Below are 17,595 nucleotides of genomic sequence, written 5' to 3' on the forward strand. Positions count from 1 at the left end.
AATGTATATACAATTACACTTGTTTCTAAACCTTATTGCATTTCTTGTTGTGTCAATAACTTATATTTTATTTATTCCTAAACGAGGTGTCAAATTATTCAAGTTAATTTTTGTAAAATGATTCATTATTAGTTTCAGTTCATTAACTCTACACAGCAATCTTCGTTCATACAAGTACCTTTAAAGGAGAAAAGCAACCCACATTCCTGGAAAAAAAAATACTTGAGAAATGTGTTCAACAAAAAAATGAATGTAAGCTACATTTTCCAATTGCTTAAATGTCCATATGCAATTAAATTGTGAATATCCAATGTGCAATTCTTACATTGACTGAATATTTATATAAAAAACCTGATAACACATGGATGATAAATGACTAATCACAACCTACTAGTAAAATGTATTGATATTCGAATTTTTTATCTCTACCAGTGGCAAAGGCACTATTATTGCATTACTAATCTAGTTTAAACTTAAAAGGAAAAATGAACATGCCCCAAAAAGGTGTACTCTTCGATCAATATATTATTTCAAAGAGTGAGTGCTTTAATAACGTTAAAACACAGAGTATATTTCTCTTATTTTTTATTATTTAAATACACCATACTAGAGCAAATGTCTCTGAAAATATCACAAATAGATTTATTTTTCATTCAGCATTTAAAGGTTGGTGAAAATCTCTACATTATTCACTAGTCGCTTCAATTATTTTCAGTGGAATAGTGGAGTGGGTGTAAAGATGGAAAGTTGAGGGCAGCAACATTTGGGACAAAAACACTAACATGCATACATACATACATGGTATTTTACAGAGATACACTAAAAGTTGTTTTTCCCCCAATGATAGACTTCCACAAAAGCATCGGACTGTCTCATTCCATTGTCTTTTTTGCTTTTTTCCCCCAACTGAAACACATTTCCTTTACAACACTTAGATATTTAAAGAGCAAATAGAAGGTTGTAAAGAAGGTGAAACACAAAGTAGAAATCGCGGTCATTGCCCCGCTAATTGTTAATGGAAGTATAATGCAGATTTAAAAAGGTGTTCTTAATAAGCTTCATTTGTCATTTTTCCTTGGGATGTCCTTTTTACCCCCCTTGCTTGCTGTACAGTCTTCCATTAGCCCAGAATTACGAAGTCCTTAAGATTTCCCCCCCTCAGTCACATGAGCAAAGGAATAACTTTGAGAGAAAAAAGGGACAGTCAAGAGTAAAAACAAGAAGTACAATGGTGTAGGGTGTTGGAGCTGGCACTAAACACCAACCAGAAAGGTGACTCGCTGCAGAACCATCATGAAGGCCCACCAGTAATAGTGGGCAAGGTCTGAGATGAAGGCACACATCCTTGCTCCTGTTGCACACCATTCAACTCCTTTTAGCAGACCTGTAAAAGAATTCAGAACACGCAAAATATGAGCTCAGCTGGTTAAAGCGAGACAGGAGACATTATTAAAGTGAACACTATCTTTGCTTAGTTACATAGTAAGTCTGATCTATTAAACAGCCTAGCTGCAGTAATTGAAAAAATAATCTCTACACAACACAGGGTGGAAAACATGATAACTGTCAAATTTTTCCACATTTATAATAGGGAAAAGATAAGTCCTTTGTTTAGGTAAAAAAAATAATAAATCAAAAAGTATGGCAGTAAGGAGAGAGGTATATTTTCTGTGACACATCAACTTAACTAATTTAAACACTAGATTCTAAAGTGCAGAATGAAAGGAGTATATATGTTCTTATTTTATCAATACAGAATATTAACTTTATTGGCAGGTTGACTATCAGCTAAATAAAATTTTCCGGCTTCATTCCAGAAATTTTTAGGCATTTGGCCACCAACACTTTAAAAATATTTTCACAACATTCTTCTATAATTGGCAAAATATGGATAAAATTTAGACATGATGTGATGCATAGAAACCACTTGAGAAGTACTTTCCAAACCTTACACATTTCAAATAACTTTTTTCACTTGCAAAGTAAAATCTCTTACCCTTTCCTCAAATTACTAAAAGCCTGGAGTCTTTTAGTAATTGCAAACCCCCACTTTCAGGCTAATTAAAGTGGCTGAAGCTTGGAGGTTTAATTCCCAAGAGTTAGAGCTCAGTGCAAGAAAGGTAATTTGTCTGTCCCAGACAAAGAGATTAGGGAGCAGCCAGAGAGGCTACTTAATAAATGAGCATCAAATGTCCTCCACCGCGGACACAGACAGCACCAATTATGTCACCCTAAAGTTTTACATCATGTAAACAATGAAAGAATAAAATGCTTCATCTCCTCATTAGGAGAAATCTGCATTTTTGTGGAAAGGTGTTTTCTATATTTATTGATAATGATAATCGCACGTCAAACATTTATATAACAGCTGGTCTCTAAACATTCTACAGAGAAAGCATTTGATGAGAATTATTTTAGGTAGCACTTGACATTCAAAGAAAAGGCTCATACACAATAAAAGCTTAAAATAAATAAATATTGTTCCATTACCATTTAACAATCTGTAACAGCAATGATTAAAGTATTCTGCCCTATACTTATTGACATTAATAATTTACAGGTTTGCACTACATTATAACCTTAAGTTATAAATAAACAATGTGATTTCCATATTTTCTGCACTACTAACAATGACATGTTTAAACAGCCTCATTTACAAAAAAAGGCATGATATGAAATGTGTCACAGCTTGCATGTTCATTTCCTACATAACTTTCCTACAGCCTTGACTCTTTCTACAGACAATTTGTGTCATAAAACTTTATATCCTTCTCATGAGGTGACTTTTTAATGGAATTCCCCTCATTCCAGGCTGAAAGACATTCTGTCAGCATTAAGTATATGGTACATGATACATCGGATTTATTAAACTCCAAACACCTTTTAGGTTTTTACATTCTTTCATGACAGGAAAAGAATGTAATAGAAGAATGCAAGAATCAAGTAACAGGATTACCTTGTTTACTTGGTTTTAAAGCTGTTAATGTCAAATGCAGGAATGCTGAAACACATAACTAAAAAATTTTCACACAATGGTCCAGCAGCACAGGCAGCCCTACAGATATTATGTATTCTAAAGCATGTCTATGATTGCAGTTTAGAGGTAATCATTACTGGGTGTATTCAATTGAAAAGACATTAATAAGGCCCCATTGTAAATCTATAAAGAATTACCAAGTAATCTGTGCACATTTTGTTTCTGTGCAGTAACTTAGTTGCATGCCATAATTTCAGTAAATGATAAACTCAAATACACAATCAACAGTGATAGAAAAATCCATTTCCAATCTAAAATTAAAATTCATCCTAAGTCAATATAATTTGATATCCATGCTAGTATGGCTATAAAGAGTAAATAAAATAATATTATTTACTGTATATATAATCAGTATGAAATATGATATGAATAAAATTATGTGGAAGATTCCTTACATCAGGTTTGCGTTATGGTGCAGTCATATATATGTATGTCCTTTCACTTTTGGTATTAGCTTTATGAAAGTTACAAATTAGTTTTAAAAAAGTTTCTACATTAAACTTCCCTACCAAGGGACAGTAGGACTATTTTAGTTTTTATTCTGTTTTAACTGGGTTCACTAGAAAGAAGACAGAGGTTTTTTTTTTTGTTAAACTTTCCATCTAGTAAGCTTGTTGAACTACTAGTTTCCATAGCATGCATCTTACTTTATTCATACAACACCTAAACACAAATAATTTCTACCTAAGCATCAAAATTAAATAGTAATTCTGCATACATGCTTAATAAAACTTTATGCGAGCTTATCCAAACAACATCACTAAAACCTTTAAATGACCATTACCATAATAAAAGGTATTCTAGAAATTAACCCTAAAAACCTAGGCAAGATGTACAAGTTTCTACTTGTGTTCTGACACATTAAAACAAGCATTTACCTTCTGGTCTGGCAGGAGAGGGTTAGTCTGAAGTGAATTCAAATGGCCGTTAATGAGAGCTGTGGGCCTGTCATGTTCGCAGAACAAACTGCCATTGATGTAGTGAAACCTGTCTCCTGGGACCAGCCGATTCCGGCAGGTAGAACATGTGAAACACTGTCAAAAGAAAACAAATACACATCATAACAGTCCCCAGAACACAAGCAGCTTGGCAAGATACTGCCACCACAAACTCTACCAAAATGACTGCCTGTCTTACACCACACTGTTTATTATTTTGTAAACTGACAAACACTTGGTGGCTACATTTATGTACATATACTATAGTTCTCACTGCTTTTTATCATTGCTTACCACTAATGCCTCTGCTAGCTTTATTCATGTATTTATTAAAAAAAAAAAAGTATCTGCTCCTCTTAACTTTAGCAAGAAATGTGGTTCTCACATAAAGATTTTAAATTTACCTTGAGATGGTAGACATTTCCTTGCGCCCTCATAACCAGTTCACTAGCCGGAATGGACTGTCCACATGCGCTGCAAGCTCCACTGTTTCCAAATAATCTGCAATTTAAAAAAAAAAAAAGTCTTTAAAGCAATGGCATGCATATTTTATTATATATATATATATATAGATATCTCTATCTCATTTTATAGACATACCAATATACTGCACTATTTCCTTCAGGCGGGGGAAAAACACCAGAATTATACCATATTAAATTCATAAGGGTACATAACCAAATAAAATCCATATCACAAATGAAACAGTCAAACTACAAAGGACTGGCAGGTTATATAAACAGTATATTCAAAGTTAGCCTCTGCTAAATTCACCTACAAATCAGAGGTTTTACTGCAAGCAATAGCATTAGCTACAATACATGATTTGTACTGCATTTTTAAGACAATGCAGTTGATTGTTGTCTTGTACGATTAAAGCACAGACAAATGCAGCCCTTCAATTTCAAATATTGCTTTTACTAAAAATACTATGCATGTCCCCTGTTCTGACATTGAAATTAAGTATTACCTTCAACATACATTTTGCATCCTAATCATAACCTGAAACATAAGTAATCAGGGAGAGTTAAGAGGATTTGATTGTACATCTAAGGAGACATCATGCTTTTAGCATTAGGACTCTTGCAAAACCTCCAGCAGAGCAGAGTTTCCATTAGAAACACTCTGCTATCCAGGTTGATATATAATGTGCATGGGTTAACCTTTTCAATCATGGTGTCAACACTTTAGATTCGCCTCTGCTCATCTCTTTCATCCTAACCTTCTCTCTCCCTCTTGATAATGAAATGCTTGCTCCAACTTCCCTCTATCTGCTTCTGAGTCCACAATTTAGATTACTTCATCTCTGCTAGCAACAAACTGAATGAAATTTCGATTTGAGCAGAAAGTAATTTACTGGGATCTGGACCCATTTGTCATCATATCTCACTTGGTGTTTGCTCTATCACTGCAGTTTTCCTATGCAATCAAATAAGACCACAACATCTGACATGGGGATTTGGGGACGGTCGAAGAAAACGAGTATTTTATACACACACATATAGATATATATATATTATATATACATACATACATACATACACACACACACACACACACACACACTTATAGCAATGCGGCTTTTTTTGGCTAGAAAAGAGGATTATAATATGTATAATAATGTGCACAGTTACGGGTTTTAGAAAAGGCTTTGCGTCTTCTTCCCCATAAAAAACAAAAAACGCAAGTCATCCCAAATGAAGACACTAAAAATAAAAGAAGGAAGCCCTCATTTCAAATATTACACGTTACACTAATATAAGCTTGTGTTTAAAACCATTAAAGAGTAATAATAATATTTTCCGAGAATGCGAGCACGTAAAAAAGCATGATCATTCCCCAGTCTAAATCCTCAGCACGTGTTTTTAAATTGGTTTGAATTTTCAGGTCCTGCTCTTTCGGAGGAGGCTTGTCATGTTCAAAGTACTAATTTGCTGTCGCCACTTTATTGAAAATAGCCTCTAAGTTGTTATTAAATGTATCGACGGAACGACACAGAGAGTAGTAAAACTGCCCCCTAAGATGGCTTTTAATAGGAAGCCTGAGAAACAAATTTTGCTGCGGCATCGATTTAAAGAATTCAATCAAAACTCCATTTCAAAACTAATTAGTTTGAGATCCGCGACACATCGACGCGTTGTTGCTGAATTAGAATGGCCGCGGAGAGGAAAAGCTGAGCTAATGCCTTGCTTTAGGGAACAAACTGATAGCGCTCACTGCCCGGCTCAGTTTAAAGCGGACAACACACGGAGCAGACATCCCGCAAAGGAAAATAACAATAAAAATAGAATAAAAAGGCCCCGTGTTCTCAGCGGCTCAACGTGTTCCGCTCTCCAGCCCGGTCTCGCCACTTACTACAGCTGGTTAACCCCTGCGGCACTGCACATCGTCATGGAAACACAGCCCCCTCCCAAAAAATAAATAACTTGTGTAAATAAAGAAAGTCGCGCGGCACGGTAATGCATGTCAGCTAAAACCTTCAAAGCCTTTCAGTGTAATGCACAACCTATAAATCTGCGGAACAATAAGTAGGTTAATGCACTGTCGTCTGCTGCTAAAAAGGACGAATTGGTCCGCTCGCTATTATTGTGAGACTTCTTCCAGGCAAACACAAGAAGCCTCCGTAAGAAGACTTGCGCACAAATGTACTCGAACCTCCAACCAAACTTAAAAAAAAAAATCAAACTGGGCCCCGTTTGACAACCCTGGATGTTTATCTTCTGACTTGACAGTAGGCTGGTTTTTGAGATGAGAAGACGGTCACGCAGACTGAGGGCGGCTTGTCGCGCGCTCGCGCACACACACGCGCTGTGACGCCCAAGCCTGGACCTCTCTCTACGATCGAACTTTTCCCGTGTACAGAGTATAAAGGACGGCGAATACCATTCAGTGTCCCGTCAAGCGTGTCTAATGCATGAGCCGGTCTTCTCAAGGTGCTGCACGAATAATAAACTTCGAGTTAGACACCGCGACACAAACCTAGAAATGCGCGTTCACGTTTCTCAAGCGTGGCGAAAAGTGGCAGGCAGGAGGCCTGGACTGACGAGCGAATCACGTTTAATTTATGTTCAAAAATTGCCTATAAAAACCCACTACATCGCCTCCTCTGATATACGTACAAAAGCCTCTCATTGTGTGCTTGTCGAGACAGAACTGTACAGGACCCACTTGAGTAGAGGGTTCACGGGGTCAGTAAAAAGGAGCGGAGGTTTGGACGGAGTTCAGCAACTTCCCATAATTCATTTTAGGGCTGTTTATAACTCTTGATTCTCTATGCAATAGCCGATGGAGTTTCAAAAATAGTCACGATGGGGATACTGAGAAAGTTTATAGACCTTAAGATCACTCGTCACTTAAAAAAAAAAAGCATGCAGGAGGCATCCACAGAGACCTGATGACAGCTCTTCTATAGGAGGCTGGCTATAACGGAACTAACATCAACAATCTTGCATTAATAAATCTATCCTTCCAATACTTAAAGCCTCTCATACTTTAAACTTTTCCTTTTTTATAATATGAAATCAAACCACTGACTACAAAAATTCAGTATTACATATACTGTACAAAGTTGTGGATCTCAAAATCTAACCATTCAAGACTGCTGCCATAGCGCAATTACAAAATACAATAAATGAAAACATCCAGAAACTGCTTACATGAAAAAGTGTGTACACCTAAAAAGTAAAACCAAACAAGCAATCAAGTTCAGATTCCTCTCACATATTCTTATATTCTTCTGATCTGCTTGTTAAACATTAGTTTAAAAAGGCAAACAAAAATAAAATGAAAGCCACTGCTGATACCTGTAACCTAGTTTTCTCAGGATGCTTCTCTAAAACAGAAACCCAAGTGCCTTAATACCACTATGAGATATTGATATTTAAAAGGAGGCTTTACATAATGGCATGTATTGCATTAGATGGGAAAAAGAGAGAGAGGGAGAGGGGGGGAGAGAGAGAGAGAGAGAAAGAGAGAGAGAGAAATCAGCCAAATTACGCTTGGTTAATTCAGAGTAACAGATCTGGCCCCAAGTGAATTGGAGGCCTTGAATTAATTCTGTTATGACAAATCAAGATAAACGTTTCCCCTAAATTGCATGCGATTTAATTAATTTTTGAGATCCTGGTTTTTCCTAGCTAATAGTTCACATGCTCCTGTGCTGTCATAGTGCTTGAGTGGGCAGACTTCAAAGTGATATTAAATAACCAACTATTAGATTTACCTAGCACGTACTATTGGAAAAGTGCCATTTAATTACCTAGCCTGTTCAATTAAAGGCACCGCATTCTGTGGATCTAGCAGCCAGCTTATTATTACCAGCAAAATTATATCCATTGCTCTGTGCCTCACACAGTCGACAAGCACATTTAAATTGAAGCTCAGCTGCCGTGAAAAATGGGTAAGCAGTAGCCAGACATTTACAGGAAAAGTTTGTATTTGTCTCAATGTTTTATTAGTAGCACAACACGTGCAACCTACTATACATAAACATCATTCAATATGTTAAGGAGCACACGGTTTTAGTGATTTTTGTTTTCTTTTCCTACTTATCATACATTTTAAAACTTCATTTGTACGTTTAAACCCAGGTGCTTCAGAAGGAAATAAAGGCTAAAGTATGCCATACTGAACATTAGCTTCACTTACTGATAACTTTTTAGCTGGATAAAGAAATGCTAAGTTACTAAACTGTTTTATACAGTACTGGCAATCTAAAAATACATTAAAAGGAAAATCCTGTGCCTTTAAAACATGTAGGCAATCCGTCCTTCTTAATAATCTTACAACCCCCAACAATCCCTCAAAAGCCAATTTTGTTAATTAAATGTTTTGTTTGCGATGCGACTCTCATTCATTTTGGACACGTCACTCGGAGTAGATCCGAGCCAGGGACCAGATCTCATTAGATAAAACCCATCAGGACTAAAAGAGGAGCCACTAATTAAAGCTTTTAATTGTGTGGACTTGCTGTCAGCCAGCTTTATCTAAGCTTAGATCTTCAGCTCCCAGTGTTGTTGTAGTTTCATTCTCCCACCAACTGTACTCTCATTACCAGAGGAAAGGTGTATCCACTTTTATCTAAATTTTAATTAGATTGTCTGGCTGCTCCTATTGTAGTGCCCTAATGACCAGATAATTTTGACAAGGTGTATATTTGCGTTTTTAATAAATTTCAAGATCTTAGAAGCACATTCCTCCTGCACTCTTGGAGTGGTCACTGGATAAGAATTTACCACATGGCACATACAAACTTACACCTGCACAAATGTTTGCTGCAGTATATGATCAGAATCCATGATACACACCACTACCACCATAGCAAGCCAAGAGAAAGCTGGCGATAATTATTAGTTTTTGGCTGACACTTTGTAACTTGTAAGGTCAGAATACACAACAATTGATTTTTTAAACACTCAATGCACGGACAGGTTAAGTAATTTGCTTAGGGTCACAAACCAGAGCTAACGTTCAATCATTGAGAACAGAACATCCAACTTTTCAGAAAGAAACTGACCAATCAGTACTCTGATTAAAAAAAAAAAAAAAAAAGATCAATTTACTTCACATACAGCACAACTTCCCCCCAAACAGTTCAAATTTATAACAATTTTAGGATACCTGATCAAAAAGGCTGCAACTAAATAACTAGATTAATTTCTCTCCAGATAATGAATTTGTAAGAATTTAGAAAAAGAAAACATTTAGGAGCATTTACAGATTAAAATAATTTCACTATGCAGATTAAATTAACCTTGAAGGGAAACATTTACTAGCAAGTCCCCCAATGTGCTCAATTACAAACAGCTTTTTCCAACAATGCAGTCAGTATCTTTCAGGTGTTTTTTTTTTAACCTTTAAACTTTGTTCTTCCTCACTTAGTATATAATTTCGCAAAATGTTTGCTCATGTGCTCCTCATTCCATTTAGTTGATTGGAGCTGAACTTGAAAGTAGTAACATTATGGAAATAGCTAAATGTCCCCTCTTACTTCATTTTATACTAATGAGATGGAAAAGGCATTGTGTTCTGAAAATAGATTACTATAATTCTGTACCATTACCATTCTAATAATTTTTTGGATGATTTAATAACAATTGACACATTCTCCACATACAGACAAGGCGTCATATACAAAATATGCAGATATTAGAATTCAGCTTCTTTTCCCAATTCCGTTCCAGTCTCCTAAACTGCGTTATATAAACATGCAAAGCCTATCAATAACAAGCACATTCTTATGTATCATATCACTTTCAGTTTAAGATGAAAGAATTCTAATAAATTTATCCAAGCATTAAATGCAAGTAGTCTCCTTCTCTGGTTTACACAGACAACCTGCTAAAATGTCCTCAATAAAACTATCCAGTTTCAGGAAATTTCATTTGTGGGGGAAAAAAAATATACAAAATCATACACTACATATTGTAATATAATTTAAAAATGTATGGAGTACACGCTTCCCATTAAATAAGATCATGTCTATAATATTGCACATCAATTTACATTGTTCCTAATTAACTACTTGCATAATTCAAAATAATGAAAAGAAACAAGAGGGACACATTAGTTTGCCTGAACTTTTAACTGAATGTTTTCTTGAATATTAAATATAAATCACACACATTTTTGTAGTTTAAATAATTGTTCTTAAACAAGGGAGGGCAGCAGACCACATTTTACCAGTACCTTCTTAACAAAGAAGACAGGTGCACAGAGTTTAGCCTCTGAAAAAGTTTATAATGAGCAACACTGCTGCTACTTTGTCTCAGTTAAAGAATAATGCCTCCTTAGAACAGCACTAGATAACATACTAATTACTCCTAAATCTAAAGAGCTTAGAAATGGCCCTTTTGTTTTCCACAACGAAGCTAGTTTTCAGTATGCATGTGACTTTATGTAACAATTCTCACTAAATAAATAAAAATGTAATTAAAAGCAACCAAAAAATATATATATATATCCAGCGGTAGTCAAATATATTGGTTTGCTCTTAATACTAGCAAAGGAAAATCATTCTTTTAGTAAAGAGGATAAAAATGAATGATTCAGAGCTGATGCCAGTTAAGATATTCAGTTTGGTTACTCTAACATAACTAAAACTTTCATAAACTTCAACTGATAAAAATGTTGTAACAGTTAAACTTTTTCCAATAAAAGCAACTGTGCCAAATTTACACATGTTCAGCCCACATTATATAAACAGGTCTAGTCACAAACTCATCAGGGAGTTCAGATGCATTCCATTTTCATTCACATACCTGATATAGTCATTTCTGCAAAGTATCATGCCACTTTTGGTGTAGCATGATGTGCCGATCTCTCCCAGTTGAGCCTGGCAACAGGAACATTTCAGACACCGACTGTGCCAGTAGCTGTCCATGGCATAGAGAAGAAAACGATCTGCGATCTTGCCCCCACAACCAGCACATCTCTTCCAAGACATAGTTCCGGAACCAACCGGGGGTGGCTGGGAACTGCTACCTGGGTTTACCATGGTATCTGCACAGACTGGAAGATTTAAAGAAGACGACAACAAAAACAAAAAAATGTTATTAGACATTGGAGATATCAAAAATGAACTGTAATCATGAAGTCATGCAATACTCATCAATTTGGTTACACCAGGGTGGAGGAAAAAAAAAAAAAGAAAGAAAGAGGCATTGAAAAAAAATTTTCATACTTCAGAAATTAACTTACAATGGCTAACTAGGTAAGACTGGCATAGCTTTGTCTTTTTTGTTATTTACCGTTTACTAAAAGGCACACCCAATGACACCCCTATTACAAAGTGGCTGGAAATTGAAAAAAAAGGGAATTTTAAACCTTACATGTCAGCTCCACAACTGTTTGCTAGAAAGCCAACAATGTCTAAATAAATAGGTGATGCATTAAGTCACTGATAAAGGGCATTCCATTTTGGGCGATCACCTGTCCAAAACAAAACATGTGCAAGGAAACTACAAGAGATCTTTTTAAACACTTCCTGTCCAAAACACAGGTCTCAGTTGGCTTCCTTTTTCTCAAGGAACTTGCCAAACCTGTTATGCTACCCAAAAACAACCTTAACTATAAGGCTTTGATAGATGTTGACTGTTAATGTTAAAAGCTTTTCACTGCTCTATGATCTTTTATCCTTCATTTTCAGTTTTATTCCCCTGGCGTTTTATCAGTAAACCTACTGATTGCTTTAGGATTCGAGACGCTGGTATAAATAGATCCCACTGCTTTAAGAGGGTTGTTTAACCTGTTATACAAACACATTTAGACCACTTTTTTTCTCTAATCTGTCCTTGATCGCTCATCTAAATGCTGCTGCTGCCGCTACCTCTCGGTTCCTCCAAGATGAATGCTGTTTACTGATAACACTCCGGGTGATAGAACAATTAAAGAAGCACTTGCTTTTGTTGGGGAGCCTAAATTGCCTTTAGATTGAACGTTTTTTTTTCCTGCCATTGGTGCACCAGGCACAGTACATTCTTCAAAAATAAAAGACCTTTTACTGAAACAAAAAAGGTGAAGAATGAAGATGGGACTAAAGCGTTTCTTTTTATTGTACCACCCTCTTCCCACACAGCAATGAGATAGCGCACGAAACATGTCAAATACTCAAGTAGCAGGGTTGATCCACACTTTGATATAAACTCCCTTCCCGGAAACATGGAATTAAATTCGTAAAATACTCTCGAGCGTACGAAGAGTATCAGCCCAGTATTGTACTTGAATCTGTGAACTTACCATAACGTGATTGCCTTATGATTAGTTGTCCCTGGTTTGTAAATAATGATTTATACTTTACATTACGCTTTGCTCCATGAAAAGTCTGACTTTACAAAAAAACCTAACCTCCGAGATACTTCATCGTGTATTTACAGACTACTTTATATTTCAGCCCTCTAATGCATTTTAATTTTTAATCGTTTCCAATTTCTGCAGACTCACTTCAACGCGGTCTAGCCAAATCTCTGTTGAAAGGTAATTAGAAGGGAAAAGAAAATGAAACGTTATTACCGAGAAGAGCATCCAGTAACCCCATTAGCCGAAGCTCTTAAAGGACAGGCAATACCTTAGCGCTGATTAAATCTAAAAGAGGCGAATCAAAAGGGCTGACCAGAAAGCGAGTCCCTAGATAACTAAGATCGGGGCCTCGTCAAGTTTCGAGTTATTCTCATTTCTCTCTACCCCTCCCTCTCTCTCATTTTTTAACAAAGCCTTTTAACTTAAATGGGTTTGCCCTGGTAATTACACGGCTAAGCAATTTAGGTGCCGAGATGGAGTCAGTGAAATAGAAAACAGATCAGGCTGCTGGAGGCAAAACAGTCCCCATTTTACCAGTCGCCTGTGCCTTTTAAATTGAAATCAAGGAGAGCATGAGAAGTATTTACGAACTGAAACAACATGACGCGTTACTATTGGACATAACATCATCACATCAGCAGTTAGACATTCTAATAATTTACTATCGCACCCCCCAAAAAAGTAGGTTATGAATCTTTCCTGTGTCATTTCATTACGTGCGGTGTACATTATAATAGCTAAGGTGTCAAGGTGTACACCGTGAGTTAAACATCCAGACGGAAGACGCAGTTACGTAATCAATCGTTTAGCGAGATTAGTAAATTGCGGAGGAGTTATTGTATCTAATGAACATAATGACAGCATCACCAGCACACGCCACTACCTACCTGTTTTGCGTCGCTGAAAAGCAATGGTTGAAACCTTTTTTCTTGCACGGATGTTAAATGGGTAACCTTAGCGGAATGTAAAGAAAATCGCTGCCCAGATGCTGCTCTGCAAACCAAGCGTCAATGAGGAGAGGTAGAGGGTGATCAGTTTTTTACGCCTCCCGTTTTGTTTATTGCACCGCCAGAGTTCAAGTGTTCCGGAGTGCTTCTTCCACTAAGGGCAGCGTTTTAATTTAGCGGGAGGCTAATGGAGTTTTCAGATTGTATTTCCAATGGCTCAGTCCCTTTCGCTGGATCTCAAAAGTGCAGAACAGACGTCCTTGGTTAAAGGCTTTCAGCCGCGGTGTGCGTTCGCTCAGCGTATTGAAATTCGGTCGCGCTGTTGGTCTTTTATTTATCTGTACAGTGTGACTTGCGCTTTAACGACATACGTAGGCTCCTCTCCTTCGCAGTCCAGTCTCGCCTTCTGCGCTCGTCTCCTCTACATGTGTTTGTGACAGAACGAAAATCCCAAGTACACCTCTTCTGGGAGGATGACGTAAATACGCTCCCAGCCAATCCTCGTGTATCCCATTCAGAGGACTAATAAAAACCGCCCAATGAAATGCGGCCGAAAATGACTCGGACACGCCGGAGGAGGAAGAAAAATGCTGCTTATTACTGTATTACTTCCCAGATGCGAAGTGTCCGAGCACTTGAGCTGCGCGGCCACGCCATTCAGTCTCTGTCCCGCGTCTCTCTTGTAAACTTTTTCCTTTAATGAACCCGTCGTTGAGTTCTTATTTTTTTATGAAATCCTTTCACTTTGTCGCACGCACGACCTTACACGTATGTGATATATTTCACTATATTGTCTTGGGAGTTTAAATGATGCCCCCACCCCCCACACATACGGAGACAGACAAACTAGTACATTTACGTGTGTGAAATTCTGCGTCCCTAGAGAATTAACGCACCTAAGTGCGTATATTTCAGTAATAACACGTAGACCGTTATTTTATGAGCTTGAACACTAAAACCAGCCGCTAAATCTGGCTTGTGATTTGTTTATGAAAGAGTTAGACTGGGAACACAAAGAAATTTCGTTTTGGTTATCCTATTTTTGAAATAACATTAATGATAATGTGAAATCGACAGTCTCAAATATTGCACTCGGACGCAGCGGCTTATTATGGGATCTCAGTGTCGCTTTCGTTTAAGGATTTCTTTGCAGACCCGGCACAGCTGTTTGAGAACTAGAAGCTTGCGGAAACTCCACGTCTGACTCACAACCCTCCAGTTGTTTCGCACCAGCGCCGCCTCCTGGCCATTCTACCGATGTTCACTGCACAATTCGGAAAGCGCGGGTGAGTGCATCGCTTACTTTGGTTTAATAAAATAGTAGTCGTTGCGAAAATAACAGCATATCATTACAATTATTATTATAGACAATTGATCCAGGCCTCGCGACCCTAAATCGGATTAAGCAGGTTTATCATTTAGACACTTTTTTTTAGAAAATGCCATACTACTAACGTATTTCTCGATAATTGACTTTATTTATGGCAGATAAAACAAAAGCGATGCACATCATGTATCCCTGATAATGTCTGTTAGCATTTGCTACCTAATTATCTGTTGCAAATTTATGAATCCAGAATGTGCTCATTATGCAGTTCTAAAACTATATATTTAAATATCGTTTCTGATTAACTGGTCAGTGTCATTTAGAATACAATTCTAGATTAAAGACCTGTATTGTTAAAGTAGACTTAAGTTAAAATTAAAACGTTTGGATTTCACGAATCTTCACTACGTGAGTAACGTTTAGAAAGTATCAATGCACATTTGTTTAAATGTGTAAGGTACGCAAAATACATCTCGCTGCGGAAGCACCAGTATACTTTACTCTCGAGGTTGCGACAGAGATTGATAAGATGATAAGTATATAGATAGAGATACGTGGATTGCTAAATTCACGCAATTCCGCTAGGCTTAGAATGTAGTTGGAAAGTGTTTGTTTTACGTTTGTAGTCATAGTAAAGAACACTCCTGATTTTCAGGAAGATTTTCTGGACAGAAACATTCTGTGTATATATGAGTGAAAAATTATTATATTCAAAGCTTTGGGACCAAGTAATGTTAAACGTTTGCACAAAGCGTATACATACTTTGGAATATCTATCTATCTATCTATCTATCTATCTATCTATCTATCTATCTATCATAGAAATTTCTTTATATTTTCATAAATGTTAATATTTTTTGAGGAGTATAGGATTAATTTAAATGCCTTTACTTGTGGTATGGGCAATTCTATAATTTGCTGACAGTTGCAATGCACATACTAAATGTTAAATAATCTCCTTTCTTTTCTCAATACATTTTTTCTTTTTTACCAATACAGCAGTGAATTAAATAAACTATACTCCAGCATGTACTGTACAAAATAATGATTTCATAAAGGTTAATGATGGCAGCGGCATCCAATCTCATGTCTGCTCTCCTTGTTTAGTATATTAGATATTAGTTCTAGGAAATGGTAAAATTATTTTCCATCTGTACTATCTTCTTTGTTTTATGTCAGTATTTTGGGGATTTACAAGATAAATTTAAATAAAAGATAAAACAGCTGTCAGATTCTGTATTCTCAGTTTAGTTCAATATCAAACCGTGAAACAAAAACACCCTTACCTCAAGAATAGAGGAAAATGTTCTGCATGACAAAATTTTATTATTATTGTTATTATTATTCACACAGTATTGGTCATGGGGGCTACAGCCAATGGAATCTGTCCACAAATGCCATATTACATTATTATTTATGTATAAATCAAACAGTTATCAATTTACTATAGGGGCATGAATGTTACGGTCTCTGCATTTTGAAAGATGTATAATGCTTGTTGTATATACTTTTAAAAAATGGCTTACTATAAACTATATTACAGGAGTAAATAATAGCTTATGTACAAAGCCATTAGAGTCTTTAGATGACATAGAAATACTGAATATATGTGAAATTGCAGAAGCAGTTAAAAGCACATCAAAGAATTACAAATACTGCCCTAAAGCATGTGCTTGGTTAGCCTGCAGTGGAAAGCATACCTGACAAGTCATTCAGCAATTTCTTGTATTATATTTTAGGTAATGTTAATTTTAATACAACCCCTGCCATAAACATTGCCTTTAAAATCATCACCTAATTCATAAATAATATGTGAATGGCTCATCCAATGTAGTGCATAAATTATTAAATTACTGAAATGAGTTAAAAAATGTCCGACTGGTTGAAAACTTTTAGTTAGTATAATACATATGGTATGTGAAAAGAAAAAAATTACCAAACAGTCAAAACTGCTTCATAGCAAAATTGTAATAAATAAGTGAAACAGCAATATACCCTTTGTGTTCTTTTTATAGTGCTGAATAATTGTCCTTGTTACCAACTGGCAGATTATTAACGCTTTACCAAGTAGCCACTTACAGTATGTGTGAAAACCGAATTTCATTAATCGTTGTTGTTTATGCGGTGTTAGATTCCTAAAATACAATCTCTTGTTCATTTATTTAAAGAAGTTCCAATAGAAATATCTCACTATGGGTTTTTTGCATGAAATTGTAGCATCGTTTACACTTAAGTCCCCAGAGGAAGGATCACAGAAAGCTCAAGTCTTGCTGCTGGAAAACAGTCAATCTCACCTGTAAATCAACAGCTTATTACAATGTTAGCCATTATGTGCATAGCAACACATTTTAATGTAATTACGTTAATATTAAACATGACATTAAGTAGCATAACATTTACTTACTAAATGAAATTTTTACTAACTCATCATTAGTATTCGGCATGCTCAAAAGCTCTTTTGAGATCCGAACCTCTAGTTTTAACCAACAGTGCTACAGTATTACATTCCATGAAAAGGCAGATATGCTGGAAAATGTGGCTATGCGAGAA

The 17,595-nt window shown here is 36.3% G+C and overlaps 1 protein-coding gene and 1 long non-coding RNA gene across 2 annotated transcripts in view; one reads left to right on the plus strand and one right to left on the minus strand.

Annotated features, from left to right (window-relative positions):
- Nucleotides 1-568: 568 nt before the first annotated feature.
- On the minus strand, nucleotides 569-14,142 carry lmo4b (LIM domain only 4b). Its single transcript, XM_039734571.1, has 5 exons — nucleotides 13,659-14,142; nucleotides 11,235-11,484; nucleotides 4,380-4,476; nucleotides 3,916-4,071; nucleotides 569-1,384 (listed from the first exon to the last, which is right to left on the minus strand). Exons 2-5 carry the CDS (start codon nucleotides 11,468-11,470, stop codon nucleotides 1,376-1,378), a joined length of 498 nt encoding a protein of 165 aa, XP_039590505.1. The 5' UTR covers nucleotides 11,471-11,484; nucleotides 13,659-14,142; the 3' UTR covers nucleotides 569-1,375.
- Nucleotides 14,143-14,247: 105 nt separating this feature from the next.
- LOC120514275 overlaps nucleotides 14,248-17,595 on the plus strand; it is a 51,389-nt gene continuing 48,041 nt past the window's right edge. The window contains exon 1 of the long non-coding RNA XR_005630440.1: nucleotides 14,248-15,004. This is a non-coding gene — a long non-coding RNA (uncharacterized LOC120514275). The remainder of the gene's footprint in view (nucleotides 15,005-17,595) is intronic.

Source organism: Polypterus senegalus, chromosome 14, assembly GCF_016835505.1.
Source record: "Polypterus senegalus isolate Bchr_013 chromosome 14, ASM1683550v1, whole genome shotgun sequence".
Taxonomy (NCBI): domain Eukaryota; kingdom Metazoa; phylum Chordata; class Cladistia; order Polypteriformes; family Polypteridae; genus Polypterus; species Polypterus senegalus.

Bases quoted from the DNA above. Each gene is read 5' to 3' on its own strand.
- lmo4b (XM_039734571.1), bottom strand. From the start codon at position 11,470: ATGGTAAACCCAGGTAGCAGTTCCCAGCCACCCCCGGTTGGTTCCGGA. The intron at 4,477-11,234 runs GTATGTGAATGA...TTTAAATTGCAG, and splicing joins TGCAGAAATGACTATATCAG to ATTATTTGGAAACAGTGGAG. The intron at 4,072-4,379 runs GTAAATTTAAAA...TTCTTTTGACAG, and splicing joins GAAATGTCTACCATCTCAAG to TGTTTCACATGTTCTACCTG.